Raw genomic sequence first — 16199 nt, forward strand, 5'->3', positions numbered from 1 at the left:
ATAGTTACAAGCACTGTGGGAAGTGGGAACTGTATGGACTAAGGTCTTTGAGTTCTTGATGGCTATAAATGTTCCTCCCACCAAATTTATGTGAAACAAAACTTCCCTCTCATTGACTTTTTTGATTTGTTATCTTGCTGGTTAATCTTTTCGAGACCTTAAAAGCCCACATAGGATTGAGCATCTCTATGCTTGAGTTCCCTAATTCTCCTGAGAGAGTGATTTGTGCTGGCAAATTTGCCTTCCTGACCTTGACTGTTAGTGTCTCAGTGTTTGAGACAGAAATTTGCAAGGATCCTTTGTGATGCTGTGATTACTGCTGATTCCTTTTCCATTATCATTACCTTTCTAGATCCTGATCGGTCTTGACTTCTAGATAATACAGAAGTACAGTTGACTCTTGAACAACGTGGGGGTTAGGGGTGCTAGCCCTGAAAATCCACGTATAACTTTTGACTCCCCAAAAACTTAACTACTAATAGCCTACTGTCGACTGGAAGCCTTACAGATAACATAAACAGTCGATTAACACAGATTTTGTATCTTACATGTATTATTTACTGTATCCATACAATAAATTAAGCTGGAGAAAAGAAAATGTTATTAAGAAAAGTCATAAATAAGAGAAAATGTTTATAGAATTTATTGAAAAACATTTACATGTAAGTGGACGTGTGTGCAGTTCAAACCCATGTTGTTCAAGAGTCACCTGTAGTCCCTTTCTTTCATCATTTTGTCATTTTCTTCGCCTCACACTTAGCAAGTATATTGCCAGAGACAGTATCACTGGCAAAATTTGCAGGGTTTAACATGCGATTTTGAGGAGAGCTGGGCAAATGGTAATTTGCATGGAATTAATTTTTGGACTATATTTTTACTACTAAAAGGAAAATCTTATTACTGTTTGGCTTCCCAGCTTACAGATCTTTCAGTGGGGGCTTCAGAGCCTGTCAGGTAAAGACCACATTTCCTAGCCTGGTATCCACAGTCTGGCCCCACTTGTTCACACGCTCGTCTATTCCGCTCTCCTTCCTGCCCACCCACCTTAACATATGAAACCATTTGCCATTGATCAAGTGAGTTGTTCTTTCGTACCTCTGTGCCTGAAAAAATTGTCCACCTGAAAAAATTCTCCCCCTGAAAAAATTCTCCCCCTCCTTTAAGAGACTTTTCAAGCATTATCTTTAGGACACTCTTCCCTAGTCCTCCGCAACAGTTAGGGACCGTTTCTTGCTGGTCTCACAGCACTCGGTAGCACCTCCAGCACATACTGTGTTGTACTATAACTTTACCAGTGAGCCCTTAATCAGTAGCAGCCTAATGAGTGAATGATTTCAGGTATCAATGCTTGTTTCTTCTTGGCAGATCCTCTAGACCCTTCATTCCCAGTGGAGTTTGTAAGACATGGAGACATCATTAGACTAGAACATAAAGAGTAAGTCAATTTGCTTTTGGGATAAATGAGTGGTATGGGCACCAAAGGCAGGGAATTCTTTTTAAGCTGGAAATAAATAGAAGTCAGATTTGGATGAGGCTCTAGTAAATGGAACAAGGCTGCTGTGCTAGGATGGCAGGACAACTTTATGAAGGTTGATGAAATAAGCCAGCCAGCCTTTGCCTGCCTGTTTGGCTTTGGAGAGCTTTGAACTCGAAGGTACCTTTCAGCTTCCCTTTTCCTAGAAGAAAAAAAAAAAATTGAGTTGCCCAGAGCTTCGTAAGCGGCTGCCTTTAGGAAGATGTAAGGGTCTGTTTCTGAGACTATGGCAAGCTAGTTTGTTTAACCAATGTGCTCATTATTAGCAATGACTAATAATAGAAAAACTGGAATATAAATACGAAACTAGAATAATATAAAAACATTTTCTCAAAAGCATTGAAGAGCTGACAAGATAGTAAGGAGTTACCAGGCCAAAATCTAAGTGAAGGAGGGAATTCACGGAAGCAAGGGGGACACTATAGCTGCTTCCGCCTTGATCCTACCGTCTGGAGCTTTGATCTTTGGTTTTGACTGCCTCGAGAGAGAGGGAATTTTCAAGTCAAAGCTCTAGGCTCACCCAAAGTGGTAAATTTATTAAGTATTCCTTCCCCCAAATTTGGAACCCTAAAGGCTTAGGGTAAGGGTAAATCTGCTCTATCCATGTATATATACCCTGAAAAAGTTACTCTGGGTACTAAGCAGAGTATGCTTAGGAGGGCTCAGGCCGGGGGTAGGGGCACTATTTCTGGTTCCTGAGAAGTTGTAACTACCAGTTGATCCTCACATGGATTTGCAGCCCAAATTCATTTCACCTGGATGGTCTTAAAATCTTTAAGACATTAATTTCAATGAACATAATCCTAGGCTGGTAATATCTCCTAGCTGCCTGGATAAAAGCAGATGTACATCTTCTTTTGAGAAAGACATTGTCATCCATTCCCATAAGTGGTTTTTCAGTGACAGTGAATAGAACACAATAAAGAATAACTAAACAGGGTCGGCCGAGTGGCTCAGTTGGTTAAGAGCTTGCTCAAGAGTGTGAACTCTGAGCAACAGTGGTTCGAGTCCAGCCTGAGCTGAGCTGCCCCTGAGCTGCCAACAGGTGGCAGGATGGCTCAGCTAAAAAAACAAACAAACAAACAAACAAAAAACAATAAACACGCAAGGAAATAGGACACCATGTGCAGGAATGAGCATGTACAGTGGACAGCATAGCAGCCCTCAAAAGTTTCATATACTAGAATTGTCAGATACAGAGTTTTTAAAAATCAGGGATTATATATAGAGAGCAGTGGTTTTCTAGTCAGTAGGATTATGGATACTTACATTTTAAATTTTATTATTACACAATTTTCATTTTATTAATAAATTTATTAAATTTTATTTTTGAAAATTTCCAAAATATTTTAAATGAACATTTATTTTTTATTATGGATAAAATTAAGAACTATTATAAAATGCACAAAGTAAATAAATGTAAATTAAGCCCCCACTTTCCACATAGATCACCACTTTAGAAGACTGGTGATAGGAATAGAAAGAGCAAGTGGAGAGAGGAGGTTTACCTATCTCAGGTATATGTAGCTTACGGGTTTTAATTTTCTTCTCCCCAAACCTGCAAGCTCAGTGCTTCAAAACCATCACATGTGTTCAGTCGTTACCACCTGCCCCCCACGCCCACCTGGAGTCAGCTCCTTTTGTGGCGTGTGATCCAGTATTCCTACCATCTGTCCCTCCTTGTTTGGGTAGCTCTCCAATACTCTGGCTATTTTTTGTGAGTGAATAGGCAAGAAGTTCCTGATATGTTGGATTTAATATTTAGATTCTGATTTTTCTTATCCTAACAGATGACTCTGAGTATCCTTGATAGAAGAACCATTGCACATCCCTTTTCTTGAAGATAATGGCACTTCTTTCTTTTAACTTCTAGGACTTCTCGGAACTTGCACAGTCACTATCATGAGGCCCCTCTGACCCGGAAGCACTATCAGGTCACGGGCTATGGCATAGTAAGTAAGCAGCTGAACCATGCCATGAGCAGGATGTGGCTCGGCCACGTCGGGGAACATATCCTCCCCGGAATCCTGGCATGCTCCTAAGGATTGGGGGCTGCACAGAGACTCTCTTAACATTTGGGAACTTTTTGGCTAGGCTTGCTGTGGGAAAAGCAGCCTCTGAAGCCTATTTGCCCACATCTCTCTCCTCCCATAATAACGATGCCATTTTTATGTTCTGACACTTAATAAATGTCAAATATGAATTCTATTTGGGTCCCTTTTAAAATCACACTGGACATAGAAGCCACAGACCCACACTATGACCCCAGATGAATATATCAGTTTAGCCTTTGCCAGATCCCAAATTCTCATGGGCCTTATTTTTAAGGATTAGTTCCCTTAGATGTTAACCACGTTGCTTTTGGATTTTTACTGCCTTGGGTGATGTAGTTAATAGAAGAAGCTCAATGAGTACTTACGGATGGGGAGTAATTTGAAAACAGAAACAACCAGTGGGCAGCTAGACTATGACTATCAGTTACATCCCTTCCAGGGGCCTGGGTGCATGAGTGAAGATTCTGGGTTCCTTAAGGTGGAGTACCCCAAGTGGCACAAGGTATTCCACTATCATCAGGCCCTTTTCCCAACCCTCTTTCCATTTCTCATCCAACTGTGTGCCAGAGCCAAGACTCTGAACTTCATCTTTTTCTTGTGGGCATCTCCTAAGAAGAATGAGACATGACTGTCTTAAATTCCCAAAGTACAATATTCAGGCCAGACGTTTCTGGCTTAGAGGAGTGATTGCACAGATGGCCACAGTAATGGAGGAAGGTGGCCCAGATCTAGTTCTGTTGGCTCAGGTGATGTCTTGAGTTTGATTTAAGGGCAAAAACATCCATTTAGAATTTAAACTCTAGTCCTATCAAGTGAAGGATTGGACTTCAGGTTCTAGGAGTTATACTACTTTTCTCGTTATAATAATGAGTGTGGAGGCAACGTTGGGATATTTTCGTGGCCCTCTCATTCCCTTTCCCACCTCAATCATTGAGGCCGATTTAGTCTTTGACCATTTTGGTGGCATCTGAAAGGGTGGCCATCTCCTTTTTCTTTGTATTTTTTTTTTTCTTACACGGCAGAATGGGACAGGGGACTCAAATGATTTCTGGCGGATTGAGGTTGTAAATAGAAAATTTGGAAACCGGATCAAAGTGCTGAGAAGTCGAATTCGCTTCATTCATCTGGTCACAGGTTGCGTCCTGGGCTCCTCGGGAAAGATTCTGCCCAAGTGGTGAGTTTCTGGGGTTTTGAGTCCCAACTGAGGCCCATGCTTTTCCTTTCACACCACAAGGAGCATACCAGAAGCTTCTGTTTCCTGGTTGTCAAAGTTCACCTCCTATTTGCTTGTTTTTAGTGGCAGATGGAGGGTGAAAAGGCAGCAGGTGTGTCATAGAGCACAGAGCTGCTGAGGTCCTCTGATGTGTTCTGTGTTCTGATAGTGGAGCGTTTGTACGCCTCGCTTGTGATAACTCTGGATCTGTATGTCTTTCTACAATGGGAGTGCTGTCTGCTAAAATACTCCTAGGATAGTCGTGGAATATGAAAGTGTGGGGCTGAAATAAAGCATGCCCACTGGGTTGAAAAGAGAGGGGTTCCATGGATTTCAGAGCAGTCGACAGCGCTGCCATCTGGTGAGTCTCAGGGCCTCTGAGAGACATCTGTGACACTTTCCACAGGGGCTGGGAGCAGATGGAAGTGACTTGCACTCCATACCTAAAGGAAACCCTCAACTCGGTCTGGAATGTAGAGGACCATATCAATCCCAAATGTAAGTGAGGCCAATTCCTGGGCTGGCTCTGAAGGGAAGCATTTATAAGAAACTCTCATCTTAGAATCATAAACCTTTATAAACTCTGCTGTCACTTCATCTCATTGCTGTTTTTTTCCTTTTTTAAACCTAATCTCTTCATGTGAGTTGGCAAGATAGCTGGCTCCGTTTTCTTTTTTCATCCATTTAAACTTTTCATTCTCCTTCAATTCCCATCCTTGAAGTAACTAGTGCCCTCACTTGGGGCCAGAGCTGGTTGCCTCTTCTTATTTTCCTGCCTCACTCTAGGTTTGACCCTTCTCCTTGACACCTGTGAGCAGGTCCACCTGGCTTGTCTCCTTCTGGGCTCTTCAGTCTCCTGCACCATGGGCACCTCCGCACCCTCAAGGCTTAGAGCAGGCTGGTGGGTTCCCTTTATGCCCCTGTGGAGAGCTCCCCCCCTCCCAACCAGCCAGCACTTTTACAGAAACTGACAGCCACCGCCCTTGATCTGAGCCCCATATCTACACTCACAGCTCCAATCTGACATTTCCATTTCAGTGTCATCTTCAATTCAGTGAGTCTTTGGATTCATCATCTGTCCTCCTAAACTGCCCTATTCATGCTTCTGCTTGATTTCCCCTCCATGCTTCTCATTTCATTCTTTTTACCACCGAATTTAACCAGCCAGCTAATTAACTAAACAACTCTTTAGTGAGTATGTTGGGAATCATGTGGGGCCTGGGGATATACTGGTGAATGAGATAGACTTGAGCCCTGTTCTCACAGACCGTCTGCCTCGCAGGGAAGAGCAGCAGTTGAGCCAGTACAGAGATGAAGGGTGATGGTGCCGAGAGCTGTGGGAGCACGCAGGGACGGGCCTTGTCGTCTGTTGCCTTTGTATTTCTCAGAGTGCCTGATGAGTGCTTAATACAAGCTGAATGAATAGCCACGAATTGGGCCAAGCTTTCTTCCTTTTCCACAGCACTCTCACCTACTTGGCAGCCAGCTTGTTGGGAAAGCTGCACTCTGACTGGCAACAGTGTGGATCTGTGAGAGAGAATGTGTGACAATGGCTTTCTCCTCTGTCATTTCTTTTTCTAGTGCCAAACATCAGCCTGGACGTGCTGCAGCCCAGTTTTCCTGAGATCTTGCTGGAGTCCCACATGGTGATGATCCGGGTACTATGGCCCCTTCCCATTTGGTGGCTCCTCTAAGAGCTCTGGGCCCTCCACAAATTCGGATCACAAATCAGTAGCCGTGGTATAGATCCACTGCCCCCTTGTGGACGCCTTTTGACAGTGTATTCACTTCCTGGTTTAGTGGGTCTTCAAAGGCATTTCCCTTACCACAGAATGTTGGTGGAGATGATGACAACAGCGATGGTAGTGAACACCTACGTGGCTTAGTGCCAGGCACTACTCGAAGCACTGTACATATATGAACTTAATCCTTATGACGGCGCTATGAAGATTATTGTTCCCAGGTACAGATGAGGGCATGGAGGCACAGAGATTAAGGAACTTCTCTGGACTCACACAGCTAAAAGTAAGAGGCTTCAGACCAGGCTAGCGGGCTTTGAGAGTCAGCGCTAGTTACCACGACATTCCTCTGCCTCTGAATGGTTCTCAGATCTGCGCAAGCGGCAGAGCCCCTGAAAGTCAGAGTGCTCTTGATTGAAGACCATTCCATCATATGAAATTAGGATCGATTAGCATGAAGAGCTCATTTGAGTGTGTTGTTTGCATGCAGCATAAAATCCCAACCATGAGTCCACTTATGTTCCCAGAGAGAAACAAACTGTTTAGGGGGGCATAGTGGATTCTTTTTAAGGGTTTCTAACATGCACTGTTTGTACTCTGTATCATTAGTAGCTGACAACAGTTGTAGCATCAAAGGTTTAAGGACAATTGAGAGAGTAAATCTTTTTTTTTTTTTTTTTTTTTAGCTGAGCCATCCTGCCACCTGTTAGCGGCAGCTCAGCTCAGGCCGGGAATTGAACTGGTGACCCTGTTGCTCAGAGCTCGCACTCTTGAGCAAACTCTTAACCAACTGAGCCACTTGGTCGGCCCAAGAGAGTAAATCTTTGAAGTGAGAAATTCTACCCACTAGTTTAAATTTTCTCTTGTGAGTTAGAGAAATCCTGCTGCAGTTTTGATGTTTAGGGGGAGACTTTTTTACTCTGGTTTAGGGAAAACCAGTGTTCCATAGGAATGATGTTTAAGAATCACTGTATCTCAAGCCAGAGTGATTATCACTCTACTCCTACGGTTGCAGAGAGGTGTAGCAGTTGTTACTTTTCCCCCGGTGAGCCACTGTCAAGTGGACTTTCCTGGAAGTGATTGTGTAAGCAGTATCAGTAAATATAGTTGACTTAAATCACCACATTAAGTTTAAAAATTCAAATTTTGTCATGTCTGCACATTAGGAGGTGGTGAGTTGACATTAAGCAATCTGTGGGTCACATCTTCTCTGACTCTCTACTAGTAGCTATCAGTGTGGCTTGGGGATATAGCTCTTTTGAATAGGTCCCTGTCAGTCAAAATATCATTCTAGGTCTGGGTAGAATTTTAAGACTGAGTCTAAATAGTCTCATTTCTTCTTTCATTATCTAAGAGGTAGAGTCAAAGAAGAAAAGGGACATATGGGATCTTTCTTACTCAACTGATAGAGAGTCAGGATGGAGAGAGAAACACAAATAGTCCAGACCACAGATGCAGGGGAGAGGGCTCTTCTGCCAGCTGAGTGAAGGGCCTGAGGCCTGGGTGCAGAAGGCTGCCTTGCCTGAGGTGAGCTGGAACAGACCCATTCTAGATTTCAAGCATAGTGAATAATGTAGAAATGCATGCGCCTATGATGGTTACAGATTTTTCCTTCCTTCCATTTCTTGGTTTAATGAAGGAGCTGGATTTCTCAGAGTTCAATTAGTGAATAGGATGCCCTTGGCTTATTATAGCTCAGGCTGTAGTCCCCAAGTTTGGGACTGGACTGGACTGGTTTGCAGATGCTCTGGGTCCAGAATGATTCATTCTCCATTCTGAGGCCCTTCAGATGGCTATAGTGTTTCAGGGGCTGTATAGCTGGTCCCTGCGTCTGACACCCTCATGGCACTTTTGACCCTGGGAGAGCAACCCAGCCACTGCAGGGAGGCATGCAAACAATTCCCAACCCCTCAAGGAGTTGGAATAGTAAGGCACTGTGTGGCAGTTCACTGAACCAGACCTTCTGAATCTTTCTTGGGCTAGACCAGTGGTTTTCAACAGAGGATGATTTTGCCTCCCAGGAGATATTTAGCAATGTCTGGAGACATTTTTTTGGCTGACAAAACTGAGGGGTAGGGATGCTTCTGGCATCTAGTAAGCAGAGGCTAGGGATGCTAAATATCCTACACTGCACAGGACAGCCCCATAACAAAACTTCTCCAGCCCAAAATGTCAGTAGTGCGGAGGTGGAGAAACCCAGACCTAACTCATAGCACCTTATTCCTCTTCCGGGAAGTGCTTTCTCAGAGTGCCCTGATAATGAGGATGATGCCAGTCCTGGTGGTTAGTACCCAGGATCCTGACCCTTTTCCTTCTTGTTTTAGCGAAGGCCCGATTTTGCCATGTAGAGACAGGTTGTTGGATACTCTTGGCTACTGGATTAATGTGGCTGAGTCTGGTCCATCAGGCTAAGTGTGCATTCTCTACCAGAATGATATCACTTCCAGTGGGTAAAATGTGTTCTTGGAGGGCAAAAAAACCTTTTAACTTTTTAATATATAAAGCACAGGTATTCATACAGTATATAAACAGATTTATAGTATAGCTATGGTATTAAAATGTCATAGGGGGGTGTTTAGGAAAAAAATGTCTAAAAAGTCTGGAGAGGCAATAATTTTTAAACGTTGAGTAACACTAGTCGAAAGTAAAATTTTCAAAGTCCAGGGACTCATCAGCATTTCCAGGGGTGTGTTGGAACTGGCCTTCCGAGGGAACAGTACGTCAGCGCTGATTTTATACGTCCCTTCCTCTCCCTCTTGACACTTATCCTTGGCCTGGAAGATGGGCATGTGTGTTGTGCCTACAGGAAGCAAATGCCTCCTTCCTCTTCCTCCCAAGCAGAGAGGGTCTGACTGGACTCTCTCGGGGGGAACTGGAGGTTTGCTTGCTGGGAGAAGTGAGGCAGTTGTAAGCAGGTAGACAGTGACTGAGAGTTCGCACCCGGTTCTGCCCTGCACGGGCGGGAGAGGAGAGAGGTTTCTCCCGACACTTGGCCATTTGTCAGAAATTCCTGTGCGTGGCATTTTTGTCATCCCTCTCCAACTCTGTCCTGACTAGCTTTCCTTTGCCACTTTCCTGTAGGGAAACAATGGCCTCAAACCCAAGGACAATGAATTCACATCCAAACCCTGGCACTGGCCTATCAACTATCAGGTAGGGCCCGAGGCTAGAGCTCTTCCCAGGAAATGGAGGAGCCAAAAAAATGATCATTGAGACTTGGTGGAGGTGGGGTGTGCTGGCTGACAGGGTGAGGCCTTGCCTGGTGTGCGGTGGCTGGAGACGGGGCTCTGTTTTCTGCCCTGACTCTGACCCAGCCTTCCCAGAGTTCACGTAGAATTTGCACATTCCGAGCCTCCTGTCCAGGCCCCCTGTCTGTGACAGGTGACCAGTCTCCTCCCCCTGGGACGTGTGCAGCTGGGATGAACTGGGCCCTGGATCAGCAGCATGTCCTGTGCTCCACAGGGCCTGCGCTTCTCAGGAATCAATGACACGGACTTCCGAGTGTATCTGCTCGGCAACCCGGTGAGTGCCCACTGGGCCAGTTTGGGCCTCGAGCCAGGCCTGTGGAGAGCTTTGCTTTCCTCTCACACTCCTGTTCTCATTCCCATGCAGGTGGTTTGGTGGCTGAACCTGTTGAGCATTGCCCTCTACCTGCTCTCCGGGAGCATCATTGCTGTAGCTGTGCAGAGAGGGGCGCACCTGTCTGCAGAGGTTGAAGGTCAGGTCCCTTGGCCTCCGCCTCCCCCGACCTAGCAGCTGGCAGGGTGCCTGCAATCGGGGGAAGGGCTGCCTGCTGATGGCCACTCTTTCCCGTCTCCTTAGCTTTTATAAGCTCACAGTCACCAGATGCCCGGTGCTGTGTTAAGTACTACATCCTCCCAACAACCCTATAGGGTAGAGATTGTTACCCCTATTCTACGGATCAGGAAACCAAGGCACTAGAGGTTAAGAACCTTGTCCCAGGACATATTAGTAAGTGATAGGGCTGAGGTTCAAACCTCAGTCTGAGTGCAGACTCTACACGTTTCACTGTACAGAGCTGCCTGTCTCTCCTGCCCGCTCCTTGTTCCATGGTCCTGCCCTCTAGTAGGTAGAGAGGAGCCCCCAGGGCAGGACCTGTGGGTTCCCATCCTAGTGCTGCTCCTGGTCATTTAGCTTCCAGGCCATGGACCACAGTCTCAGCGACATTCACACAGGCTCTTTTTGCCTCTGCAGCTCCCTGTCTGAATAGCCACAGTCCCAGACCCCCTTTATGCCACTCCCCCTTCATCTCTGACCTCACTTCCACCCTGTCTGCAGCTGCAAAGATTTGTGAGGCAGCAAAGATATGGGAGTGGAGGAAGGCGGGCAGCTCCCTGGAGGTGTGCGGGGTTTTGCTTTCTTTAGCGGCCGCGCTGCCTCCTGCTGGTGCTTGGTGCCCCTCCACGGGTGCTGCGGCCCCCTGGGCTGGGTTGTGAGCAGGGCTCTTGAGAGCCCGTCGCTACTCTCTTCTGCCAGCTGCCAGAGGGCTGTTCGTCTTGGTCCAAATGAGGGAAGGCAGGCCCAGCAAGGTGATATGGCTCATTTAAGTTCCACAGCAAGGAAAGGGCAGAGCAGGCCTGCAGCCCTGGCTCCCTGCCTCTGCCTGTCTGCTGACTGGGGCTGTGCTCCTTGGGCCCAGGGCTGTCCCAGGTCCTGCTGCAAGGAGGCGGGCAGCTGCTGCTTGGCTGGGTGCTCCATTACTTCCCGTTCTTCCTGATGGGCCGGGTCCTCTACTTCCACCATTACTTCCCAGCCATGCTCTTCTCCAGCATGTTGACAGGTCAGCACTGCCCCCCTGGACGTGGTGCTAAGGGTGGGGTACAGGGAGGAGAGGAGGCCACGGCAGCAGCAGTGCTGAGCGAATCTGCTGCCCTGACCTGGGCGGCCCCTTTCTCCTGTGTCCCCGGAGGTCCCCCTCTGACAGGCGATACTAGGTTCCTCTCCTTCCCACCAGGCCTTCTCTGGGACACACTGCTGCGGCTCTGTGCCTGGAGCCTGGCTTCCTCGGCTCTGGCCGGCGGCATCCATGTGGCGGGAGTCCTCAGCCTGCTCCTGGTTGCTGCCTACAGGTGAGCATCCTCTGCACCTGGCACCGCTGCTCCCCGGCCCCAACCGTCATGCCTCAGCCCTGCACACATTTCAGAATCCCCTGCGGTGCTTTCAGAGTGTGGTGGTGCCAGCTCCAGGGGTTTTGATTCAGTCGAGCCCAGTTTGGGCCCAGTCAGCCACAGTTTCAAGCTCCCCAGGTGACCCTAATGTGCAGCCAAATAGGAGAAACATGCATTCCTCCCTTATGCCAGTGGCCCCAGCTTTGTACCACTGGCACACCTAGAGGGCGCCCCTCCTGAGTCACAGAGGCTCCCTCCTGGGATAGTGCTCAGGGGGTGAGGAGGGAGAAGGTGGGTCAAGGGGCATAGGAGTGTGTGGCATGGCTCAGAATAACTGGAAGAAGGGTGTTGTTTGGAAAGCCACCCCACTTGTCCCCACCTTGCCAGTTTCACAGGTCCCTGTTGAGAGTCACTGGCCTTTAGGGGTAACATAAAAATGTGAACAGGAAATGATGACCTGTGACCTGAGAGCATTTTCACATTGTAACAAATATTCCCAGCCAAACAGCCCGTGACCAGACCCCTGGACTGGTCTCTCTCCTGGGCCTCTGGGTAAGAGCCCTTTCCGTTGTCATTAAATCAGCATCTACTAAGCTCCTAGGCTGCAGTGTGCCCAATGGCAATCTCAGACAGCCGTGGTGATGAAAGGGACTAGGCCTTGTAAGTGGAGAAGATCTGATGAGCTCCAGCAGGAGGAGCTGAATGTCAAAGATCTGTAGGGCTGCTTGTCTTTGCTGAGGCACCGGCATGCCAACTGCCTCCCTTTGAATTCTCTCTCGCAGCTTCTACCTCTTCCACCCTCTCGCCTATGGGATGGTTGGTCCCCTAGCCCAGGATCCCCGAAGTCCGATGGCAGGACTAAGGTGGCTGGAATCATGGGACTTTTGAAGCCACTGCAAGGACTCCAGCCTCAACCCAGGAACTTCCTGGGAACAGCCTGCTGTGGAGCCAGTCCCTGGGCCCGCCCCGCTGTGGAGGAAGCTGCCTGAGGAGCCTGAGGAATCCTGTTGCCTGCCAGGACCAAGCCCTGGGAGCATACCCAGACTTGAACAACACTAGAGAGAGCCACAGCTCTGTCTGCAGAGATCCCACCGCTGAGGATGGCTCAGCCACAGAGGACAACATCTCAGGCCCAGTTCCCCAAGTGTGCACCATAAGGAAGCATGAGTGTGTGAGAGAGTGGGTGGGAGTGCCGGAGTGTGAGGGGACATTTGTCCGTATGCCTGTGGAATATAGACTGTGACTGTGAACAGCTGCGTGTCATAAACTCTAAGAAATAGTCCAGGGCTACAGTAGTATTTTCTGGTATTTCTTTCACACTGGATTTGGTTCGTAAGTCAGGCTCAGCAACAATTCTCTGACCTCCAGGAGGGCTGAGAGTGCTGACCCCATCACCAAGGGAAGGGCACAGCTGTGCTGCCCCTCTGCTCACAAACTAGCAATTACAGCTGAGTGCCCACCTGGCTGCTGCTGGGAAGTCTGCTGTGGGGCAGCAGGTGGCTGGACTTCCTGCCTGCCACGTGCACGGAAGACTGGGCTCCACAGTCCTTGGTTCCTTGCTGTCTGAGAATGTCACACGATGAGATTGGTGGGGGGAATGGTATCCTATTTGTGGCTGCTCTGTGTTCCCAGGCCCTGGGTGCCAGAGGCGGCTTCTTACAGCCCATCTCTTCCTCCTGCATCTGGCCTGGCTGTGCAGACAGAACAGGTTTATTACTATTCTCCGGACGGCCTTGGCCCCTTGCTTAGCAGCCGACTTAGATGTGCCGCAGAGCAGGGGTCTTTGTGCTGCTGGGCTGGGGTCCCAGTGTGAGCTGGTGCTCCAGCACTTGTGAAGTACTCCCCATTTTTGCTTCTCTAGTCCTCCCCTGCTGACTTCCCCTTTCACTCCATTTCATTTCCCTTTCTCTGTGTCAGTTTCACCAATCTCTTTGTCCCCAAAGTCCCAGAGCTTCTAGAAATGCATTAAAGCTTCTGCTCTGTATTACTCTGAAGCCCAAGCAAGAAGCTCAGAGCTGTGTCTTCCACTTCCTCCCCAAATGAAACAGATGAAGAGAACCCTTGGGTCACAACCCAGTCAACCCAAGGCCAGCCCTTCAGCCTGCCCCCCTCGTCCAAGCGATGGCAGAACACTTGTTTTGTCTCAGAGGACTGTGATGCTTCAAGGTTAATGATGCGTCTCTGCCACACTCCATCTTCCGTCCTCTGACAGGGTCACAGCTCTTTAGAGCATCTTCAGGAGGCAGTTGCCACGGAGACTGGAGATTGGTCCCAGGGACAGGCTGTGCTCCCTACTGGGTGGTGGGGAGGGAAGCTTCTGGCCACACTTGGATGTTCAGACCAACCATCATTAATGTTAATAGAGGAAATACAGCGACATCAAAAGCAAGGCAGGTTTGTTAATTAGATCTGGGGCCCGATGACCTCTGTCCCCCTGGGCTGCAGCCCTTTTGACTCCCCCCAGCAGGAAGTGCTGCCGAAGTGCTGAGTCTGGGCTGCTTGATCAATTGCATTTCTGGAAGGGAAGGAGAGCAGGGATGGAGAACCTCTGCTCACCCCTTCCTCCCGACCACTGCCGCCCCTCCTCCCTGCAGAGGAAGCTGGTTTCTTCTGAGCTGGTTGGGGGCAGCCCTCCGGGTGGGCTGTTCTGGAGGTAGAATGCAGGAATCTGTGCTTGGCTCTTAGCAAAGAACAGTGGCCCACAATGACAACCAGGAGGTGGCTGATGTTCCCTTGTGCCCTGTATTTCCTAATAGGAACTCATTGAAAGGGAGGAGCCCTGAAGGAGACAGAGGGCAGCCACTCTGAGTGCGGGTGAGGCAGGAGAGATATGAGGCAGCTTTCTGTCTGTCTCTCCCTGCTAATTTGGCCACACTGGGGACAAAGGGTTCCTCTGTCCCCTCCATTGCTCTCCAAGGATGGGAGAAGGAGACTGGTCTGCCCATTCACTCTTCCTCCTTTCTGCCAGACTGATAGGTACTTCTCTGGGGACCAGGCTACGTAGGTTGATGCAGCTTCAAGTGCTCAGGGTCTGTTGTTGGAAGATGCTGGGGAGAGGGGCTGTCAGCGTGGTGCTTTGAATATGGGCCCCAGCGCCCAGGAATTGGCAGAACTGTGACAGGCCCCACAAACTCGCTGGTGGAGGAAGAAGACATTTGTTAGTCCACACTCCAGTCAGCTTCTTGAGCCACATTTTATATTAAAAAAAAAAGTTTCCACAGATGATCAGAGGCCATTTACTTTTGTAATAAATAGCTCTTATTTTGAATGCCATGTTGTTCTTGTACTTCATTGAATCTGACTTGCCCTCTGGCTCCCAGAAAGAGAAGAATGTTTTGGGTGCAGGAACCATTCTATTGTGTCTCATGTCTGAGGCCATTCTAATTCCAGCAGAGGCCCCGGGCTGGGCTGGTGAGCCCGGTTTTACCCCAGAGGGTATTTGGACACTCTCGTGCATAAGGTTACTTGAGTAACGATTTTGATTTATTTAAACTCATTCCAAAATAAGTAGGAAGCTGGACCTGATTTTTTCTCGTTTAACCTGCCCACACAAGTATAGACAGGAGTGAGAGACAGTAACAGTCGTCTACTTCCGTGACAGTGGAGTGGCCTAGCCCTGTAGCAGCTTCCTTTCTAAGCCCACCAGAGGCCCCAGTCTTGACAGGGATCTTCTGTTATCAGGAGTGATGTTAAAGGTCCAAAATAGGTGAATGCTGGACCGTGGGGGAGGGAGGAAAGAGGAGTAGCCCTGCCCTGTGAAATTGGGGGTCCTCTGGGCTGCCTGAGCCCCCCTTCCCGCTTAGGACTAACAGTAGCTAGAGATGGGGAAGGGAGGGGTCCTACAAATCTTTAGAAGTGGGGAGCCCTGAGGATGGCAGGCTAGAGATGGACCGAACACTTGTTGGCTGGCACAGCTTGGTTTACCAAGTCCCGACCCATCTGAGACACTTAATCCTCAAAAAGGCCCAGCGAAGTCAGTGCTGTTTTTGTCCCCATTCTACCCATGAGAGATTAAACTACTGGCCTACAGTCCCATGACTAGTAAAGAGTGGGGCCAGGGTTAGGCACCGAGTTGGGCTTTTTCTGCTTCTGCAGCCTGGTCCTGGGACTAGAAGCACTTTCCCCAAACAAGCTGGCAGCCCTGGGTCCCCTGGGGAGAAGACCTGGGCTCAGCTCAGAGGCAGCCAGATTCAGCCTATTCCCTTGTACACTCTGCTGAACGCATTGATAGCTCATCTAGGGCCCAGTGTTGCCTTGTGCACCCAGACCAGTGGTTTTCTGGGAGGAAAAAAAGCCCTGATTTGTAGCATTTGCCAATTTCCACGGTGTAAATACTTCTACCATGGCCTATTTGAGGCTACCAACCTGATGTCACTGAACAAGTTGGAAAGATGTGCACAGTGGGTTCTCCCATGCCATCTGAAAGCCGGTTCCAGTATACCATTGATCCAGACCCGGTGACCTTGGCTTGGTCTGAACTGTGCACACAGCTCTTGGTCACAGTCCATTAAAGTAAGGGAGGCAACAGAT

The 16199-nt window shown here is 48.4% G+C and overlaps 1 protein-coding gene across 1 annotated transcript in view; it reads left to right on the forward strand.

Moving 5' to 3' along the window:
- Positions 1–14937, forward strand: part of POMT2 (protein O-mannosyltransferase 2) — a 50786-nt gene extending 35849 nt beyond the window's left edge. The window contains exons 10-20 of the mRNA XM_019640285.1: positions 1366–1435; positions 3408–3486; positions 4611–4762; positions 5208–5299; positions 6383–6459; positions 9622–9693; positions 10003–10062; positions 10153–10258; positions 11201–11341; positions 11516–11630; positions 12452–14937. Of these exons, the coding sequence (XP_019495830.1) occupies positions 1366–1435; positions 3408–3486; positions 4611–4762; positions 5208–5299; positions 6383–6459; positions 9622–9693; positions 10003–10062; positions 10153–10258; positions 11201–11341; positions 11516–11630; positions 12452–12557 (1070 nt within the window). The 3' untranslated portion in view covers positions 12558–14937. The remainder of the gene's footprint in view (positions 1–1365; positions 1436–3407; positions 3487–4610; positions 4763–5207; positions 5300–6382; positions 6460–9621; positions 9694–10002; positions 10063–10152; positions 10259–11200; positions 11342–11515; positions 11631–12451) is intronic.
- Positions 14938–16199: the final 1262 nt, after the last annotated feature.

This window comes from Hipposideros armiger, unplaced genomic scaffold (genome assembly GCF_001890085.2).
Source record: "Hipposideros armiger isolate ML-2016 unplaced genomic scaffold, ASM189008v1 scaffold_49, whole genome shotgun sequence".
Lineage (NCBI taxonomy): Eukaryota > Metazoa > Chordata > Mammalia > Chiroptera > Hipposideridae > Hipposideros > Hipposideros armiger.